This window comes from Pavona decussata, unplaced genomic scaffold (genome assembly GCF_977016875.1).
Source record: "Pavona decussata unplaced genomic scaffold, jaPavDecu1.1 SCAFFOLD_380, whole genome shotgun sequence".
Taxonomy (NCBI): domain Eukaryota; kingdom Metazoa; phylum Cnidaria; class Anthozoa; order Scleractinia; family Agariciidae; genus Pavona; species Pavona decussata.
Window position 1 is genome coordinate 15,920 of NW_028145754.1, and position 22,498 is coordinate 38,417.

The 22,498-nt window shown below is 37.3% G+C and overlaps 1 protein-coding gene and 1 pseudogene across 1 annotated transcript in view; one reads left to right on the forward strand and one right to left on the reverse strand.

The window, feature by feature from the left end:
• Positions 1-15,874, reverse strand: part of LOC146452126 (uncharacterized) — a 29,553-nt gene extending 13,679 nt beyond the window's left edge. Inside the window, exons 1-9 of the mRNA XM_085098177.1 lie at positions 15,770-15,874; positions 15,223-15,356; positions 13,208-13,339; positions 8,001-8,240; positions 7,072-7,184; positions 6,530-6,760; positions 4,147-4,259; positions 3,142-3,749; positions 502-1,179 (exon numbers count right to left, since the gene is read on the reverse strand). Coding sequence (XP_084954303.1) covers positions 502-1,179; positions 3,142-3,749; positions 4,147-4,259; positions 6,530-6,760; positions 7,072-7,184; positions 8,001-8,240; positions 13,208-13,339; positions 15,223-15,356; positions 15,770-15,857 — 2,337 coding nt within the window. The 5' untranslated portion in view covers positions 15,858-15,874. The remainder of the gene's footprint in view (positions 1-501; positions 1,180-3,141; positions 3,750-4,146; positions 4,260-6,529; positions 6,761-7,071; positions 7,185-8,000; positions 8,241-13,207; positions 13,340-15,222; positions 15,357-15,769) is intronic.
• On the forward strand, positions 4,475-5,500 carry LOC146452127 (uncharacterized; annotated as a pseudogene).
• Positions 15,875-22,498: the final 6,624 nt, after the last annotated feature.

Sequence of the window (22,498 nt, forward strand, 5' to 3'; positions counted from 1 at the left end):
AGCCGCTTATTCTTGGGCATTTTACTATGGCTGATGCGTTATGACCGTTGAGCGAATCGATTCTCTGAAAACGCATTATGCAATGATCTAAATTTCATAACTAGCGTCTATCTTCCAATAGTAATTGATCGATCGATCGATGGATTGATTATAAACCAAATAGTCCATATTTCCATGCCAAAAGAAAGTCAAGTCTTTTGAACGGCTACGAGAGCTACTTTGTGTTACTTTCTATAAACCTGCATTTCTTAGACCTCCAGTGGGGATTCCTCAAACAGGAAGTAAAATATTAGGCATACATACAGACATACATATCTTACGCACTCTTTTTAACCTCCTCAATGGGTCTTTCCAGGAACGATAACAAACAAGGGGGGGGGGGGGGGGAAGAATTATTTATATTAAGTTTTATTTTAAAAAGAAAACGTTTTGTATTAAGTTTTGCTATATTTTTTTACATTAAGTTTGTATATTATGTAAACCTGTAGCAAAGAAACTGACCTTGAAAATCCCCACACCATAAGGAGAGATCTGGACATAGTACCATGTGTCCTTGTTATTTGGAACTGCAGCAAATATGACGAATATTGTTCCTTGTGAAGTTGCTGTAAAGTGAAGACATTTTCCTTCATCGTTGCTCGGGTCAAAACGTAGTACGTTGGACCACTTCACGTTGCATGGAAGATAGCCAACCACCGTCTCCAGGTGGAAGATGTGGTCAGATGGCCATTCCACGTGTGCTATCAGCGTACCAATCATGTTGTCGGTCAATTTCGGAAAGCTCTTCTTGGAAAACTCGAGGTCTTCCTTCGCAAGTGTGAGAAAACCACTCTCATTATTGTACGTTAAGAGCAGTCCAAGTATGCAAATCTTTTTGTGTTCTAGGCTGCCGTGGTTACAACCTGTCATGTAATTAATGTCATCCCGACTGTCACCAACAAGCCATTCACCTTTAAAATACCTCACATATTTCTCATTTTGACGCGATAAATCCACTGGGCCATTAAATGATCCCAATAGCAGATCTTCTTTTGTGTCGAAGATAACCAGAAAAGTGACTTTATTTTCGACCATCTCTTTCCAGCTTGGCTTGCCTGCTTTTTTTTGAAAATTGTAGTTTTCTGTCTGACATCCAGGTTTTCCAGCAGGAAGGATGATATCAGAAGTAGAAATAGGACCCTAGAGTTTTTGGTGTTGAATATAAAGAAAACATAAATTACCTGTTTAACGAGGTGTATGGATAATACATCTTATAGACTATTACAGATTGTCACTCAGTTGAGTCTAAGTAGCTTAAATTTATTACGTGACGTGAAAGTGGTCACCCTCGGAGGCCGCAGAAACACTTTTAACACACAGTGTCCATAAGGCGAAAATACCCCGGTGGATATCACTCGTTGCGAATAAACCTTCCATTTGTTGTTCCTTTTTACATCTCTATCATTTATGTTGTCCTGTCTTTTTTTCACTTTAAGGTCAAATCTGGCTCCAGAAATGCTAGTCTCACTAACTTTTGTGTGGATAAATTTAGTGGTGGCCTGCGAAGCAGTCGTATCCGTTTCTTTCAAGCCAAGCGGGGCAAGCGCGCGAGGGCATTGGGCAAAAACGAGCAAAAAAGTAGGAGCGGGGGGAGGGGCGGGGAAGAAAAGGAAACGCCTGCCGCTGAGCCAAGACATTTTACCGAACGCCCCCAAGTGGCTTCGCTCCCTTGGGGCCTACACTGTCACGTCAAATGTCACATGAGAACCAATCATTTTTAACTTCTGGTAAATCTCAGCGAAAACAGAATCGCGGTGGGCAACTTGTTTACTTCAAGTAGCAGTAGTACTTATTTTCTCGAACTTTACGTCGCTCGAACAAAGCGAAGATAACATTACCCTGGGCAAATTTTGCTAATGTTTTAAAATATTAACTCATTTGCTTACAGCTGGAATTTCAGACAGAATGAACTTGTCCTACATGGCTAAATACCTCCTCGCGTTTCCAGGATAAAATTGTATTTCATGTAGCGTGAAACACAAAATCGTTCTAAATATCGAAAACTTCCTTTCCAGACCGTGGTTAGAACTGAAATTTCCCTGCAAAACATTTACTTGAGGCCTCCTCAATCTATCTATAATAACAGAGTTTGAATAAAAATTTCTTTGTTCGTATGCGAATCAAGCTTCCAGACCAGCCAATTTTGCTTCGAAGAGTTGTCGTGTCTTTGAGACCGCCGACAGCCAGAACAAATTTTCTTAAATTTTTAAAAATTCCGGAGGGAATTTCGAAATACGAATGACACCATGTTTGTTGAGACGATAATACCTACCAACAAACCAAAGCGCAATGAAAGCTATATTTTGAGCGTGACTGAGAATTCTTCATTTTGCTTGATGTTAATGGACATTCGCTCTTAAAGCAGTCCTTTGTCCCGGTTTCAACTGAATTAACTTATCTTCCTGCGAAAGTAGTTTAGTCGTTTCCAAAGCAAGGCGAACTCGCAAAATCGAGATCGCAAGGACACTCGAGAGAGTTCTTTTCCGCCTCGGCAAGTGTTACTATTGATAAACGGTTAACCGGATGTCGTTTTGGTCCGTGAGTTTGATTGACAGACGATTGACCAATGGTAATACATCATTGGCTCCGGTTCGCTGACGAACGGCGTTCAGTAAAATGTCTGGGCTCAGCGGCAGGCATTTCCTTTCCTTCCCCCCCCCCCCCCCTCCGCTCCTCCTTTTATTGCTCCTTTTTGCCCAATGCCCTCGCGCGCTTGGCTTGAAGGAAACGGAAACGACTGCTACGCAGGCTATTTGTTGTTCCTTTTTATATTTCTATCATTTATGTTGTCCTGGCTTTTTTTCACTTTAAGGTCAAATCTGGCTCCAGAAATGCTAGTCTCACTAACTTTTGTGTGGATAAATTTAGTGGTGGACAATAAAAACAATATCGTTTCTTTCTCCGAACTATTGGTTGATGGTTGCCTCTTGGAAAGTTTCATGCTTCGCGAACTAATGTTTGTTTTAAGAACAACAAATATTCGCAAGGCAACTATCATTATTCCGTGCGAATAGAAGGATTTGATATCGAACAAAATGCCAATGCTATTTCATAATTAGCTGCAGAATGTACAAGAGCATGATAACCTTTATAATATGTTACCTCCTCCATGTAGACTGCAATTGCTCTTTCAAGACTATTCCTCCTCTGGTCGATCAAGTAAACCAATGTGTTACGGTCCTTGTATGGACAAAACTTCTTTATTATTGTTGCATTGACTTTGACCTCATAGTAGTGTTCGTTTGTCTCTGGATCTTTTTTCATGTCAGCGGTATGTGCTTCACATCCCCAGTCTCTCTCCTTATCAGTAAACAGAGACGAAGGGTTGAACTTTAAAAGATCTGTGATTGGCGCTACCATAAACTTGAAAGGCTTTGGAAAGGTAGGAATTGAGGCCAACCACTTCGTTAAGTCATATTTTATAGTGGGAGAGTTGAAATCTGTGACGATAGCAGCAATTTTTTGGTCTCCTCCTTCTACGCTAACAGAAGTTGATGACGTTTTCGATTGACTTTTGGCACTGCTACCGCCCTTGCTTTCATCCTTTGAGTAAAAACTTCCAAAAAGACTTTTGTATCCAACTTCCATGACTCGACTGAACTCTTCTTTGCTGGAGACTTGACTAGCTTCCATTGTTTTGAAAATTTGCAGCCGGCCGCCAAATTTCCCTGACTTTATGTAGTGTGTTCCCCAACGAAGAATGAAGTTTTCTGTAAAAAAAAAAATGTTTATGAACCATAATAGGTGTATTTTAGAACTGTGTGGGTTATGTGATCAGCTTAAAGGAATGGAAAAGAGGATAACTGAATACAGAAGCTTGGGGAAAATCAAAGGGTATGAAAGTAATTTGCATTCGAATTTTGACATGCCAGAATATTTTGGCCCAAAAACGTCACATGACGTGAGAACTACGTTTTACATTATTTAATTTTTCCCAGACTCTAGAAAACTATGTAAAGGACGATAGAAAAATATTATAATAAAACGGTAAGCCGTGTGTGCACAATCTATTAAGTCACATGCAAAAGCACGATGTGGCTATTAATTGCCAGAAATAAAAAATAATGATAATAATTTTAAAAATTGATAAACAAAGAAGATACTTACGAAACTTGGTGGCAGCGCCAGGAGCCAGATAGGATGTTGGAAGGTCCATGAACTCCTGAAGAAAGTTCACACTGAGATCGTTTGGCTTGACTTCGTCTAGATAGATCTCATACCTATAATAATCGGGACAAATTACGTTTTTGTATTCGTCAGGCCATGTACAGCTTGAATTCTAAAATTCTGGCACCTGACATAATTTCCCATTCACAGGACCTTACGTCAATTACTTTTTTATACGTAGAAAATCACTGTAACCAAACTACATAAAATTCAGGGACTTTTCCTGGGGGATGCTTCGTTTTTGGGCGATAACGTGTTGAAAAAGAAAATGAGCAATATTTTCTTGGTGAAAAAACCTCCTATAACACCAAGTAAACTTATGACTTTATCAAAAGTAAAACAAACCATTATCAACTTTCATTGATTTTTCAAGACGCAAGGGGTGGTCTTGGGAGAAATTGAACATTTTGTTCACGTTACAAAATACCATCCCCGTTATCCTTGGCGAAAGACAGTTATAAAATATTTAAGTGCAAGGGCATTTTAACCCGGTCAACAAAAAATTTAGGGAGGCGGGCACCTGCTGCGTTCGAAAAAAGAGTTGTCAGTAGATATGCCTTGAATCACATCACTGAGTGTTTTTCTGAGTAGGCTTTCAATGGGGCGAATAATAAACCAGGAGGTTGGTCCGAGGCCAAAATAGGCACCTTGTGTTAGCCAGAAAAGTGATGGGGCACCTGTAAGTCAAGTGACTTCTACTAAATCAACCTTGGTGTTTACATTGACCAAAATCTATCTTTGAATGTTCACGTCAGCAATTTGTGCAAAAAGATTGCTGCTGGCATTGGTGTGATAAAGCGTTCTAGAACTTTTGTTCCATTTGATACTCTTCAATATATGTATTCCTCTTTAGTTCAGCCAAACTTCGATTACTGTAGCGAGGTTTGGGGTTGCTGCAACAAAACACTATCTATTAAACTTCAGAAACTCCAAAATCGTCCAGCACGCATTTTATTAAGGGCAGGTTATAACACCAATTCCGACTCTCTTATCAATAAACTTGGCTGGATAAAACTGGATAAACAAAGACTAATTAATAAAGCTACAATGGTATATAAATCACTCAATTGATTAGCTCCAGATTATCTTATTTCTAAATTTACCTATCGTAGCAGTCTCCAGTTACTCTTTGAGAGACACCAACGACGATCTTACTATTCCTCTTCCCCATACAAACTTTACGAAGAATATTTTCAGTTACTCTGGAGCAGTTCTTTAGAAAAGCCTTCCTATTGAGCTGCGGCAGGCAAATTCGCTTGGGGCCTTCAAGGCTGGCTGCAAACAACACTTCTAAAAATTGTCTACACGACACTTGTGTAAAACAGGCTCTGAGCCTAAATAAGTTTTGTAATAATAATTTTGATGCATTATAGTAGTTTTACTTTAATATAGAAATAGTGTTTTTAAGTCCTGATGAGTTGACCGTCTTTAATTCATTCATTCATTCATTCATTCATTCATTCATTCATTCATTCATTCATTCATTCATTCATTCATTCATTCATTCATTCATTCATTCATTCATTCATTCATTCATTTAGACAGCAATTTCTACTGTCAAGGGAAAAAATATGCCACAGCCCTTGTGACCAAGAAGCCAACACTAGCTGGCTTGCCACCTCAACGGCAAGCCTTGTATACATGATTATGGCGAAGAGACTTAGATGCTGAAGCATTGCCCAGGACAAGGACTTCGCGGATACGAACTATAAGCACCTGGCAAAGAAAATCCGCTCGATTGATATCTTCAAGGAGTTAACTTTTAAGGAGACTTCAGTAACAACAGCCAATTTTATACGTGCGAATTTAAATAATATATAGGGAGTTTTAAAAAAGGATTAAAGGTGCGAGGATTTTACTGTTTATATATTTTTATTCAAAATATTTTGCGCGCCCCCCCAAGCCGCAGAGCTTTAATTTTTTTATCGTGCTAAAATATAGGCTGTCTGTCTGTCTGTCTGTCTGTCTGTCTGTCTGTCTGTCAGGTTTAGTCCTAGATACACCGATCAGGGATAAGTAGTTTATGTATATGTTTTGACGCCTGGTTGGGGTGCACGATGTGCCTTCCCAGGATTTTCTCAATATTCAAGATGGCAGAGGGAGGCAAAGACCCTGGGACATGGTCCATGATTCATGTAGTATTTTGCAAGCGTGACCCACGGTGTTCGCCATCCTGCGCCATTTCAAATATCACGAAGCAATCACCCCCAGCTCGACAGGTAAGTCCATACTTTGTAGTGGGTATAATCAGAGTGAATTCAAGGACTTGTTAAAAATAAAATTTGAGTTGACTCGAACTTAAAATGTACATGTTTTTACTAACCTATCAACATCAATAGACAGAAGCGACAGGTATTTCTCTGATCCTCTGACTTCGGAGCTTCCATAGGCCTTTTTTACCCCGGCGTAAAAACCGAGAACCGATCCTGACATTCCTGCTTGCCGTTGTAGAAACTTTTGGTACTCTTGTCGACTATAGAAGCTGTACATTGAGGTGCTCGTATCATATACGCCATGCACGTTCATTGTGTCAGGGACGTCGGCGCCATCATACCTAAAAATTAAATGTCGTGTATGAGATTTATTGAATTTAATGAAATAATATTTTTTCTGGGGATGAGCAAACAAAAATATGGGACTAGATTTTGTGCTAATGTCCACAAATTCAAACTAGGACCCCCCCCCCCCCCCACCCCACTTGCATATATGAAAACAAGTTTCTTGAAGCCTGGATATTTATTTATATCTCCCCTTTTGTTAATTTTTATGTTTAAAAATGTAGGATCACAACAGTAACAAGATGCTTTCCAATCCCTAATCTAAGACTTGATGATGTTATGAAGTTGCAACAATGAATATACTTACGTCGCCTTTCCGGCACAAACTCTTTGTACAATGCTCATCTTCCGAGATTCAGGGCTATAATCACCCCGTCCATCAAATCCGACCCCGATGAAAGCAGCACTATCGATCAGATCCTTTATATCAAGTAAAATAAAGATTACCAGGTTTATATGATAAGACATTAATTCAATAAACCCGTTGTTAAATACTTACTTTATTCTTTTCGCATGTCGTATCTGTTTTTTATCATATTGTTGAACACTTTTGTTCTGCTTCAAATTGACTTTATTTGTAGCAAAGTTAGACTGTGATGTTTCCTTTGGAATAAAAGCCAAATTTATGCTCGTGCACCCACATTATGTCGTTCAAAAAGTGCCTGGTTAATATTAGTGGATTTTATTTAAGAGATGTTTGTTATGTTGCGAGAGAATAAATGTAGAGGAACATAAACGATTAGGATAGGAGTATTTTCCTTTGAGTATAAATCCATGGTGGGATGGGAGTGGAGGCCAAATTAGTGGCGTCGACACCATCTTCCAGAGACGAAATATTACATGTCCCTGAGGTTTGCGGTTACTCTGTATATCTAGTACTACATCGTGCGTTTAGATTATTTTAATTCCAAAGCCAAATATGAACATTTGTTGTAGACACCATGAAATATTTATTTAGCCGCTCCCCACACAGGCTCTCAAAAAGTACCTCCATTCTGGAAATTTAATCACTTAATAACTATTTTCATAAATGAAATGTCCCATTATCCTTATTTTTTAGACCCAAACCTTTTACCATGGTGTCAATGGTGGATTGCTTCATCCTAGGGCCTTTGAATTGTTGCGATGGTTTAACTTCTGTTTCAATCAAGTTTAGAGCAAGTTTCAAGATGTTTTCAGTAAGACTCATTATAGAAGACTATTAACTCAAGCTTAGACATGTTAAAATTCACTTACAGAACAAATGGATGAGACCCTCTTAGCAGCATAACAAGGATCGCCTTTCTGATAGTTTGAACCATAACATCCGTTCATCATGACACCTCCAACTCCCATGGGATACGTAAATGGTGGTTCCCCTTGATTCGATTTTTTCGTGCCTTCCTCTTTAGTATACGCAGCGTCAATATGCATACCAGCAGGTGCAAACATGCTCTCTGTTTTCCAACCCTTCTCAGGCTCAATATTCAACTCCAACTGAAAGTAGACGACATGGGTTGATTGGATTTTGTCATTTTTGGGCCGCTCACATATAGCTATTTTTAAGGACAATTTTCTACTTCTGTTTTAACCAACTTCCAACTAAATGTCATGGAAGCTTTGAACATTGTTTATGAAGTGAACAGGCGTATTTTAATTATAAAAGTAATATATAATTATAATAAGAACTTTCCCAGAATACTTTACAACTGAGAAAATTGGAAATGCCAAATAACTTTGCCAGTTTGAGGCCAAGGAGGATGCCAGACCACATGGCCATGATTACATTTTGCTAGGATTTTGTAAAACTACATTAAGCCCAATGAAAGAGCGATTGGTATGTCGCAGGTTGTAGATATTTTTGTAGAAACATTAAAAAGAAGCATTATTGTTTTTCATGGAAATAAAGCCGGAGATCTACTCATTCAAATCCGTTGAATGACTCCTGTTCGGCAATTTATCGAGTTGAAAACAAAAGGAATCTCGTATATGAGGTTTGAATATATGCTCTTGCTAATGGAATTGACAGTCTCCCTACATTCTGACTCCTTCATTGCTTGGGTAGATGCAAGCTTTCAACTTGTGGTAGCCTGGAAATAAGCGAGGAAAGCTGAGAGCCTGGGCGAAATTCTTGGAACCAAACGAGGCTAAAATTTTGGCACCTTTTTTCGCGGCTTCCATTCGGTCTCATCAGCTGAAAGTGTTTTTACTCGTTTCTCGGAGAAAACATTTTGCAAAATTCTTTTTGCTTGCTGCTGTTTTCGATCTTTTCCTGTGAAAATTGTGAACAGCTATGCAGAATTGAGCTTTTTCGAAGATAAAGGACGTATATTCAAACACGTTAAATATCGATCGAGAGTTTAAAATTGGTGTGACAGATGACTACCCAAGAGAAGTAGAAGAAATTAGGAAAGCACTGCTGCCTGTTCTTAAAAAAAGCTTAACAGGACAAGACGAAAGCTTCGTTCATTGTAAATAAACTAATGATGATTGGACAGGTTTATCGTGAACCCGAAACCAAGAAGCTTCCAATCTATGCCAAGATAATGTCAAGTTAAGTTTCGCTTTTTTTTTTCCATTTATAAATTGATCGTTAGCTTTGTTAGCTCTTGCACGGTTATATTCGAGACTGCAGTTTTTTCGGCTTCTTCGCCTTCCTTTACTTAGTAAAGTAGCATGGCTCCTTTTCTGGTTGAGATTTTTTACTATCGTTGGTCTCCTCAGGTTTTCGAGCTAGGATTAGGACCATTGAGATGTGTGTTTGTTGTTTGTAGGTTTTTCATGTCTTTTTGTTTTCGTTTTATTCGTCATTTGTTCAAAGCTTTACCTTTGAAATAACTCACAATTACATACCATTGCAAATATCTTGTCTCCGCGTTCCAACAATAATCTGCATTAGCATTCAAATTATCCTTATTGTATTTAAACGCAAGAGGCTTAAATCAAGCGTGTGAGAAGAGGCAGGTTTTTTGTTGGGCACATAATAGGTGGTTTGCATTGCCGCCATGTTAGTGAACAAAAAAAAAGAGACTTTGTTCATTTAGTTTGCATAAAAATGAAAGTTTCTCTGTTCATTCTGCAATTTTACTTGCCTTGCAATTCAAAGGATATGCTAAACGAGGCCCGGGACTCTAGAAATTCAATAACTCATTGTGAAAATCTTACATCCGAGCTCACTAGCAAAATTCCTGATTTTTACTTGTTCAATATTCAAAGCGAATGAGCAGAAATTGGAGAAATAGAGAACAAGAATTTCAAAAACAGATTGACCATTTAATGAACGAGCTAAAAGCCAACAGATCCAAGGAATATATTTCTAACCTTTACCGTCTGCGATCTGAGCTGAATAATATTATTGAATACAAGACAAAAGGTGCTATCGTTAGGAGTAGGTCACGCTGGGATGAAGAAGGTGAAAAATACCAAGTACTTTTTGAACGCAAACACCCTAAAAGTTACATCACAAAAGTCAAACGTAACGGTGGGGGAGAAATCACCGATTCTGATGAAATATTGAATACACAAAGATCTTTTTATTCTTCTTTATACACTACTCCCCACAGCACTGCAACATATGAAACATTTGAACTTTTTTTTGGAGGTACCACTTTCCCGAAACTTGATCAATCTCAACAAGATAAGCTGGAGGGGCGTCTTGCCAATGATGAATGCTATAATGTATTGAAACAATGTGCTAAAGGCCATTATTCAAGAAGCGACAGCCTCTCTGTTGAATTTTATTTGCACTTTTGGTCTATTTTAAGTGAAGAAATGATAGAATGTTTCAATGAGGGTGTTTGCATGAGGCAAGTGTGACTAGAATTCGCGACGTTTTCCTTGGAAGCTCCTTCTTAACCTTCAGCGATTTTTCATCTAAATTTTCAATAAAGACAAACTTTCTAAGATACCATGGATTATACCATGCAATCCCTCAAAAATGGATAGAAAAAATTGAAGACGAAAAATGAAGATAAGTTAACAAAAGACACGGTAACACCATTAAACAAAATTTGCTGCAAGTTGGCCAGCCAATTTTACGTAAAGATGAAATTTGAAGCACCCACTGCCGAAAAAAGAATGAATGAAAAATGCTGGCTTTGGTGAGCAAAGAACAAGTCTTATTCACAGTATCCCTTTTAAAGTCGTAAAAGATACTAGACTTGCTATGTTTCAATTCAAGATTGCACATCACATGTTGCCCACTAATGCCACCTTGTTTAGAGGTGCGCTTATCTGCTTATCTCAAGTGAACAGAGCCATTTCTGCACCGAGAAAAAAACTTTAAAACATCTTTTTGCCACTTGTTCTTAGTACTTGCGCTCCGGCTTTTTGGGCAGATTTTACAAATTGGTGGAACACAAAAAATTCAGAAGCAATCTCCTTCTCTGCCCCACTCTTCGTCTTGGCTTGAACCTCTGCGTTATTTTAGCCAATTACGATATTTATACTGCATCAAGGACAGAGGAAGCATACATCTGGCAAGCTCTCTTTGCATGCTTTCCTCATAAAGCTATCTTGGTATGGAAAAACATAAATCTAAATTCCAAGTGGAACTTTGAACATTTTTTTTCTGTTAGCATATAATACGGTTCTATTCTATCAGTATTGTAAATACTATTGTTTTTGTAAATGCAGTGCAAATTGTAACGAAAATGTGGTGTTTTTTTTCTGCAATATAAATGATAACAATTGCATTGTATTGTTTTGGTGCAACAAAGTGTTAAAAAAGAAAAAAAAAAAGGTATGCAAAATAACTAAAGACAATAAATTAAGGCAATTTTTATTTAAGCTTCTGTATAGGATAATTGTTTTTAAGCGAGAACTGAAAATATTTAAAATTACAGCCGACGATCAATGCACTCAATGTTCAAAGCAAGACTCTATACTCCACACCTTTTTGCACTGTCCTGTTACGTTCTCAATCTGCACTGATATCTTGAATAGGTTCAATAATGTGAGTAACTTAAATCTTACTCCCCTGAATGAACAGATTCTTTTCCATATAAAAGATGAAAACTGCAAGCTGACGAACGCCCAAGAACGCAGACTGGATATTCTCTTGTTATACACAAAATATTATCTATACACTTGTAAAATGCTTTTTAAGACGCCCAACTCTCTAGAATTACAGAGGATAATTGAATGGCAATAAAAAACAGAAAACTGCTCTTCTGTTTGATGGCAATCCTCCCCGTCTTAATCATTGTTATCTTTTTGTTATTCATAGTTCGTGCTTCTTCTATAGTATGCTGTATTGTTGTTAGTTGACTATTGTTGTGTTGCAAATAAAATTTGTGTTCATTAAAAGAAAAGAACCCAACTGCTTAGTTACATTACTGTTATGCTCTTTTATGTGGTAAATCTTTATATTAAAAGAAACAGCTGATCAAAAGAAAGTCAGCCAAGGAATATCCATGTATTATGTATTAAAAAATCATGGTAAATTGGTAGGTTAAAAAAATGTTTGTACATTTGAAACCACCAATCCTACATGTTTTCCGCGACAGACAGGTACAATAGTTGCTCTATTTTTAGTCGACATAATTTCTAAGCACAGATAATGCGATGGGTTACACATGTCTTGACTTTCACCTAGATTTGTAATTATTACACTACAGCCAACCTCACTGAATGCCGTGTTCACCTTCCAGCTTAACTTTGTTTGAACACTGGTGCTTAATTTTCTTGTCCCAAGCTTTACTCCTCCTCATCTCCCGGAAGGGGTTGGGGTGAGGGACTCTGGTATATTAGTGACGAGAATGTGCAAAGTTATGTTTTTGAGTTTGAAATTAGTGCCTTTTTGGGTTAGAAACTTTGTGAATTATTTTAAGGCTGAGATATTTTTGGTAACCACTTTTTGAGGGTGGTAAGTTGACAACTGAAGCGAAAGCTCAATTTTATGTCAAACAATCCCATTAGAGGTCATTCTTTTCAAATGGAACGTTTTTTGGGTCACGTTCTGGGCCATTGGACTGGCTTTTTTGGTTAGGGTCCATCCCACTATAATTTTAGGAGGGGGGAGTGATTACTGATTTCTTGGCATTTGCACATCCCTGTCAGTAATATACCTTAGTACCCCCTCCCCCTATACCCGTCGTGCTCCATCTATTGCTTGATTACAATTTTCTCTAGCAGACGTTTTGTGGATTTTCAAATACCAAGAACAGCTTCAAGGATTCTCTTGCCTTCTTGATGGCATAGTAGTCTTATCACAAAAGTTTAATGATAATTGATTTAATGGAATACGTTTTACATAAATGATTACGACGTCGAATGAACAAATGAAAATTCTCCGCGGTTAACAAGTAAATGCAGGCAAAATTAAGATCATTTTTTTAAAAGACGTTCCTCTGTTAACAAAATTTTTCTCTAAAGAAAATCGTTTTTCAAACCAATGGTAGAGACGTATGTATTGAAAACGTGTCCGTGTGAATAAAAACTCCCATAGCCTTGTTATAAGATACCTTTCTCCCGACGAGCGCTTCTGCTTTTGCCTGTGCTTCTGCTATGTTCTGCATTTGCTTCTCAATAGCTTGCTTTATGACATCCGTTAATATGTCCTTTCCAACTTCTGCTACGGCAGGTGGCACGCGTTTCTGTGTTCAAATTAAATAAAAGCAGTGCAGATATCAAGATAACTTAACTTAAACTTTATGATTGAAGGTAATGGTAGCAATTTACAGTTATCCTTAAAAGTGTCTCAACAGGTTTAAGATTAAATTAAAAAGGGTCATGTTCTCTTTGTAAAAGTTGCACCAGAAAAAAGCAAGTATTTTACCATTTATTCTTCCCAAAAGTGCAAGCCTAGAGTCTTTTTTTTTATAGACGTAAAGCTTTACTATACAATAATACCTACAATACAACACTTCTAACTTAGATTAAAATCGAAAAATGGCAAAACTTTTTTACTTGAAATTATAACATTCATGATGTAATATAATATATAGTATCCGGTAGTCAGCAAATTATGTTTAACTAACTCTAGCTACCATAAATAAATAAAGCCTAGAGTCAATAAGCTAGTTCACATATCTCGTCTTTTGGAAAACCCCTTTTAAGATGGCATATCCATCAAAAGTTGTACCCAGTCATTATTAGCTGTTGCTTGAAAACACTAGTTGTTAACAGTATTGTAGCACCTAATTGCTCGGACGAGTCGCAAGTGATACAAGTAAATGTGAAATTACTCTGGACACTCACTTGAAAACAGCTCCATAGTTTAATATCAGGTAGCATGGTGTCAATTCCTGAGGGTGGCTGTCAAGCAGTTTTGTTACTAGCCATTGGAAATGTTAATACTTGTTGTTAGCTGTTAACAGTTGTTAGTGTTTGTGAGTATTTGTGTATAACTAGTTTTCAGGAATTCTTTATGGATTTTGTGAGTAGTCGTTAATAGTCGTTGGTAGTTACTGCAGTCATTGGTAACTCTCGAAGGCTGTCATTGATCGGTTATATTAAATGTTCGTTATTTGTCACATAAAACTAGTTTAATGGTCTAACTCTCACGAGTCTGGTATACCCCATTGGTAGAACATCCGAACTAGCCAACTGGAATGTGATAGGTTGGTGTCCTGTTGGGAGAACTGGAATTTTGTTTCTCCAACTATGCCTATATGTCACTTCACTGAAACAAAATATTACCTCTCCCATTTTTTCATCATATTACATAACATCACATTTCTTTGATTGCGCATATGCCACACAGCGAAATTCAAATCCTAGCAGGATGCAAGATGTTTGTCACGTAAACCTACCTATTTCAATGAATAAGTAGGTTATATACGCAACTCAAGTGGCTGCGTAAAGAAAGCCTGACAAAAGTCAAGTTTAAACGAGATTCGAGCCCAAGACCTCACGAGACTCGTGAAGGTCTCTGCCAGTTGAGATACCAAGCGAACTGGGAGCTGGTCCTTTTAGAATTCATAAATTCCGTCAAGGTGAAGTGACGGAAGTAGAATATATGAAATACGTACAAATACTTTTACAGCTGCGAATAAAAAATGAATAAGTGACTTATGACCATAGTTATTATGCACGCAACTTAAGTAGTTTTTCGAAAATAAAGCCTGAACAAAAATCCCATGACCTCTGCGATATGGGTGCAGCGCTCTTTCAATTGAGCTATCGTGCCAACAGGGAGCTGGTCATTTTGTAAATTTGTAATTTTCCTGTCGAGGTGAAAAATCTTTTAAAGATACTATATGTTGGTTGTTGTAAGTAGCTGTTTACAGCTGTAACTGTATGGGCACTCTTAACGCTGTTGTGTTTAGTGCAGTTAGCAGCATTAGCTGTTATTCGCTCATAATACTTTTCGTAAACTTGAATCGTCTTGTTGTCTATGAAATTGGCCGACAATTGTAATCTTTTACTTGTTAACTATAAGTTGTGTCGAATCTTATCTACAAAAAACATTTTTACGGTGTTTTGACTGAATCAAATCATTCTCAAATATACAAAGTGTAATTTTATCCCTCTTTACCTCTCGTTCAGTGGATTTCTGGCTAGGGATTGCAGTATCTGCCGCACTCTGTTGACTCGTGACTTGATCCATGTTTTGTATGGCAGGATTGTCGCTCATGTTTTCAGGAGCATCGCTGTTGCTGGAGTCCAAATCTGAAGCGCAACGAGTAGAGGTAATAAGGTTCAACGGAACAATGAAGACATTCTCAAAATTAGGATTCATGAATGTGCGTTAACCAGTGCGCAAGCTTCCCAATTATACCAAATACAGGAAAGTTGCCGAAAATATCACCCGTTTATCACTGATTTGACAATCTTGATTTATCAGACTTCAGCTGCTGAGGGAAGTAGGACAGTGTATTGCCAGTGCTAGGTATTGGCAAGCTATAAAATATTATCTCCTTAGTTATTATGTTAAACGGAGCAAGCACAAGGCCAGGAAGAAAGAAGAGTGGGGTAAGGTTTAATGAACCTTTTGTTAAATACCTTTAATGAGTTTTCCATTAGGTCGTTATGAAATCGCTTAATATTGCAATATGTTCTACACTGATCAAGGAGGTACACACCTGCAAATTTTCTCTTCCGTACGTTCTTCGCGTTCGAGCAGTAGATTGCTATCAGCACCCACCACAGTATGACAGGTACAGCTTTCATAGCCCCAAACTTGATCGCAGACTGCAACGCAAAGGAAATTTCAGTAAATTAGTCGGCTGGGGGATAACCCAAACTACTTCCAATGGACAAATTGCGTCATATCTTCAACCTTACTGATCCTGAGAGAGGGTGACAGAAAGGGTCCACTCTGACTTTAAGCATCAGTAGCTAAGAAATGGTCTAAAAAGTTGTTTTTTGCCTAAGATTGATCTGGTAAAAGTTTGACATAGCATGTCGCTAACTACGTGAATTCACGTTCAAATGATTTTCAAACTTGCTCACGATTTACTTATTAAATGTTCGTTTTTATACCATTTACGTGTTTCGCTTGGAATAAATAATGTTGGTTGGACAAATCCAGATATCTAAGATCATGGTTTCAAGTAGGATCGATTTCCGCCGCTCTTTCGAGTCCGGTCTTTTTTCCTCCCCGAGAAGAGAAGGAGCGCGGGCTTGTTTCCCGAACAGCGGCTGGAAATCGGGCCTAGGTTGCAAGGGAAGTGATTAATAAAGGGAAGGAGCTTTTCACCAGCTATATAAGTTTCACTGCAAGTTGCAATGAACAGCCTTAATGCTCTGGATGCTGCGTAAGAGGCTAATAAGAGATTAAAGTCAATTTGGGAGAACTCGCACTTTTTATCGAGTATGCATGTGTATAACTGAGGGATAAAATACATGGCCCCAGAGAATGTTCACGTTTGTTCCAATGCCGTGCCCTGAAGAAATTATGTGGCTTATCATATGACAAAAAACATGATTATTTAAATTTTAACCATAGGAGGAGGTTCTTCCCTTTGCTAATCGGAAACCCTATAATCCGAATTCCCCCAACAGGAGTCGACACTGGGACCTTCCTTTACTAGTCTGGGTTCCCTACCATTGAGCCAGAGGAAACTAAGCCATTATATCTGAGGACGTGGTGGACCATTATTGTTTTGAGGAAGGGGATATATAATCCATAGGTCACGAAGTCACTGTCAATGAAATTCTAAATTAATTCAGCTAAGTCAGCAATAATAGTCAAATTGCCAGCTTTCAAATAAGAGTGTACTTTTGTCAGAATGGCAAGTGAGAGCCAAGACATATTTCTTCGGTGACTTTGTTCGTGACACTGATCCATAAGTTATTTACAATTCATTCTTTTATTTTGGCTGTTTTTCAATTTCTAAAACAGGGCAAAAATTGATCAGATATGTCGATTTTCTCAATGTGGTATGATAGCGCGACCAAAATTGAAGCCAAATTTGGCAAATATCTTGAGCGACTTGAGCCGAGAAAGCAAAATACTTTTAAGCGGCTTTTTCTAAACCCTAGCTCTAGGGTAGCTCATTAGACAATCAAGGAGTGAATCTGAGCAGAATGACAAATGATAAGCAATTTTATTTTAAAGCGCAGGTACTAGAGATATTCTCATCTCAAGAGGGTTTAAATTTATGTGCTGATTAAAAGCCACATATTATTGCCAAAATAACACTTATGGAAGGCTATATTTCAAATATTTAATATGCGACAGAGAAATGTTTCCAAACATGAGTCAAATATTTGCCTCGTTTGAAAATGTGCCATGTATCAAGAGAGGAAACAATGTAAGGTTTGAAAGTTTTTGGAATAACTGTTGTATTAGTCTTTATAAGCATTTCATATTTCGTCATCTCCAAAAATTCATTTTTCAGAAGATTTTAACCCTATTAAGTTCAGGCTGGGCTTTTTTTACATCCCCTAACGTGAAGCGGGAAGTGGGGAAGAGGATGCGGCACGTAGTGACAATTACGTCATTTGTTGTTCAAAGCCACCATCTTGGATTTCTCGATATGTCGTTAATTTTACTACTTCATTTTGGAGCGGCAAGGATAAGGTATGCGTACAGCATTAATTTATGATATTCAACAAGGCGGTCTAAAAATGCTTGATATAGAATGAATGATCAAAGCTCAAAGAGGTTTTTGCTTAAAGAAGTACATTGACGACTATTTTTTTGTTTTATTTTATTTTATTTATTCACCACGACATACAATTATAGAAAGTTGCAGTGAATAATAGACTAGGATCTTACATAAGTTTAGAGTGAATAATGATAGTAAAAGAAGAAATAAAAAAGGTGAGGAGACCTCAAGAACCCCCCTGGCTTATACTGAGAGGTTTCCTGGGAGATATGTTAGGACTGTAAGACTAGACAAGACATTGTATTTAGATTTTTTAACATACGGTGGTAAGACTATAAAGACTATAATACAATTAACTGTGGAAATTAAGAAGCTTTCTTTTGAAGGTGGATAGACTAGGGGAAGACGTAATGGACGTTTTTCTTGGACCATTATTTGGGGAAAATAGGAAGCAGGTTTGTTCTGAAGTGTCAGTTTAACACGCGTAAGTTACCAGTCGCTCTTCCTGTGTTTTATGCGAATGTCTTGATGCATGGTCCTTTCTCGTAAAGAGGAATGTTGTTACTTATGAGGATGTAACGAACCAAGTAATTTGGACTGAATAATAAGACTATGCTTAGCCAAGGAAAATCCCTGTATCAACTAGGTGATTTGGTATCAAAGGATCATAGTTTCCTTAAAACCGAGAAAGTTATTAGAGCTCGGCTATCGCCAAGCCAATTGTTTTCGTTGATGGGTATTGTCAATGCTATACCAGGTGAACGGTGGTCTATCATCAAAGAAAATACGTTCACTGACCCGCATCCTTTCAGTGAAAACACTTTCCTTTTACCTGTAAAGGGAGAGATAGTTGATCTTATAAGCACATCCTCCAAAACTCTTTATGAGGAATTCTGCTCACACAAAGCTACCACACCTAATGCTTAAGCCAGACTAAAAACTGAATACCTACATCTTTCAGTTGAACGGAAGAAAATTTATTCGTTATCTTTTAGAGCTACTCTAGACACAAAGTTATGGGGTTTTTTTTAATATAAATTGTTGGCGTTTAAAATTGTAGACTCTCCCATTTGCACCTTCTGTAAAAAAAGAGGATGAATCCCTCGTGCACCTACTGTTTTACTGCAAATTTGGTGATTTAAAGACAAAGAGGTTCTATCATGGATAGCTATTTATGGAGATGAAGAAGTGGAAATCTCTCTCATTGGCGTGCCTCTAGCAATTGGTAAATTTGATATCGATAAAGATTTCAAAGCAATTAATCATATATTGCTATTGCCGAACATTTAATATTTACAGGTATTGGATAAAATCAATCCATCCATGGATGTTTTTATAGCTGAAGTAAACAACCACTTACAATTTAGAACTTTTCATGGCAAAGAAAAACGACGCTCTCTTAAAACATTACACTAGATGGGAATTATTTATTTCTATCCTTTCTTGAGCCTCTTTCCCATGACTTGTATGAGCAAATTTCCATGAATTTGAATTTATATTTATTAACATTTACTTTCATCTCTACTAAAGAGGTTCATACAGCCTTTTTTCTAGTTGTACCTAATTGTGTAGTTTGCGTTGTGTTATCCATCGTAAAAGTGAATTTGTATTAATTAAAAAAAAAAGAATTGTAAAATGTACTGATTAACTCTTTTTTGTGATAATTATTGGCAGTTCTTTGAAGGACAAGACCAGTGTTGTATTTTGCTCTGTGTGTGTGTACATAAAACTATGAAATGTGAAGTATTGTAAAGTAAGTAATTATGTCTCAATTAAAAAAATATGCCCTTAATCACAGAAAGTCGACCCGAATTATTCTAAATTTCTCAAAAACAGTTGATAAGAGTCAAAATAACGTAACATGTAAAAGGTTAACAGAAAAAAAATTAAACTTCGTTGTTTGTGCCAATCCAAATGTTTCCAAATCTTGTTTCCATAGAAACATCAAGTCAAGTGCGCCATCTTTTTTATATTAAAACAGTTATGAATATTAAATGACGTTACAAATTGTTGTTTTCATAATACAATACTCCTACTTTCTAAATCTGTGCAGTTGTAGTCAGGTGCATTAACACTTCTTTCTCAAGATAAAAACAATTGAAAATATATTTCATCGTTCTAAATAGTTATAACGTTCCTCCCTTTACATGGTACTCTGTTAATATTTCTTCTTGGATACGTTAACACTTAATACTGCTCAATTTTATTTTGCTTCTTTTTTGTCGTTTGACTATTTTTCATAGCTGACCTTGAGTTTGTGTTTTTTTCCTTTTGTATATGGCTAATTATTGTGAACAACTTTAGACTCTCTTATGCCTTAAAGCGAAAAAGCAACTACTAAGAACAAGACGTTAAAATGGTATTTTCTGCTCCGAAAGAACATTCATTACGAAATAACCACAGTACGTAACAGCCTATCATTAAAAATAATCTTTTTGAAAGAGATACCATGAAAAGGGTTTCAGCCCTGTAGGCGATGATTTATTAAACTATCTGTAGATAATTTATGTGACGCAGGAATCATGGAGGTCCATCATTTAAACGTCTTAAAATTCGCTATTTAATTTGGGAACACTGAACAATGGAAGTATCCGAATTATCTTTGTATTCGGACGAGGCAGAATGCGGACATCAACCAAAACAGATTAAAGGAAAAAAGGGGGATTAAATTATAGAACGATCTAATCTAATCTAAATAATCGAATAAAACGCAGCATAAAGAATTTTTTTTTCAAATTTTTGCAAGGTCAAAATTTTGTCTGATTTGGGATCACTCCATCTATTGAGTGAGACAACGAGGATCACACGAGCGTCATTTACTTACAACTTACACGGAAGAGTCCGCAGGCGAGAGAGCGACCGACGCACGCGCTAGCTCACAGCTGGATCGCCTTCAATGACGGAGCGAACAAGTTACGCGCACGAACACGAATTGAGAAGGACTGGAGATTTTCTTGGATGAAAAAGATAAAATATATAATTTACTTCAATTGCAGCTTCATTCGATACGATAGAGTAACAACTCTATAACGCAACTAAAATGCTGACTCAAAGACAACATAATTTTAGCCTTTCTAACTAATCATAAACCTCTTCTGAATACAACAGTACAGCACGTAGAGTAATTGTGGCACTGTTTACCACTTCGGTATCAACAGACAGCTACAAATCTTGCGAAGGATAAGATACCGTCATTTTGAGCCTCAGCGCAGTTTAAATTTATTATGTTCTTGAGAACTTACCTCAAATCAAGTTGATCCTTTGAGCTCCCCAAAGACAATGTCCTTGAAGTAAAGAAGCACAAAGGTTTAAAAGAACAGGGTGTGGACAATGCTGACATGTCGCTTTGCTATTGGTTGGTGATGATTTCATAGGGTGGAGGCTGTTTGACATGACAGCTTGACGTGGAGATCTGCCATTGGATGCTGATGATCTCATTTATCGACTATCGACGAGCAATTGGTCATTTGGAGGATCAACAGTTTCAAGTTTCCATAACAGGAAAACAAGCTAAGATTGGCACGCCACGTGTTTTAAACCCCTTGGAAAAGAGTCAAGAGTAAAGACACTCTCAGCCCCAGTCCCTTTGGCGTTTGGTGCAAAGAAAAAAAAAAAAACCTCTAGTAAGACGCACACTTGTGCTTCTTAAAATGTAGAACAAGAAGTGGTTTTGAAAATAGCAATCGCCAAAGTCATACCAAACCATAGCTCATCTCTTGGTAATAAAGTAATACCCTTGTGCTGAATTCATCTTAAAATAATCGCATTTTGGACATTTTGGACAGATCGCGGATTCCCATACAAGATTCTATGGCATGATTCAACCACATCTTCTTTTTCTTTAATATATGCTTATATTTCTGGAATACAGTACTTATGAATAATTTTCTGGGTGAATTCCAATCCCGTTACTGACAGCATTTTTAATTAAAAAAAAGAGATAGGTAATGCTATGAAAGCTTAGAAAATACCATGACACGCCTTATTGGCCTCTAAAGTTTTCCATCTATGAAAGTTACTCAGTTCCAAGGCTTTTCGTGACGTCCATATAACTTCATAAGCAACACAGTTTTGTAAAGGCAAATTAAAATGTCGTGCTAGTTGAAATAATCTCAGCTCAACAATAAGCTGTTGTGAACCACATCTTTTGCGACATGGCACACAGACTTGTGAAATACAATAAAAGATAACTTAAACTATCTTATTTGTATGGTTTCTTTTCGTTTTTAAAACCATTCTTTCCTTTATCGGTGAATAACATTTGTCATATGCAGGAAAAATTCAATAGGCCTTATCGCGGTTTTCGACGCCATTTTGACGAGTAGGCAAACAGGCTTGAAATAAATTAAAATACAATGTCGTGCTAGTTCAAATAATCTGAGCTGTACAATAAGCTGTTGTGAACCACATCTTTTGCGACATGGCACACAGACTTGTGAAATACAATAAAAGATAACTTAAACTATCGTATTTGTATGGTTTCTTTTCGTTTTTAAAACCATTCTTTCCTTTATCGGTGAATACCAATTGTCATATGCAGGAAAAATTCAATAGGCCTTATCGCGGTTTTCGACGCCATTTTGACGAGTAGGCAAACAGGCTTGAAATAAATTAAAATACAATGTCGTGCTAGTTCAAATAATCTGAGCTGTACAATTAGCTGCTGTGAACCACATCTTTTGCGACATGGCACAGACTTGTGAAATACAATAAAAGATAACTTAAACTATCTTATTTGTATGGTTTCTTTTCGTTTTT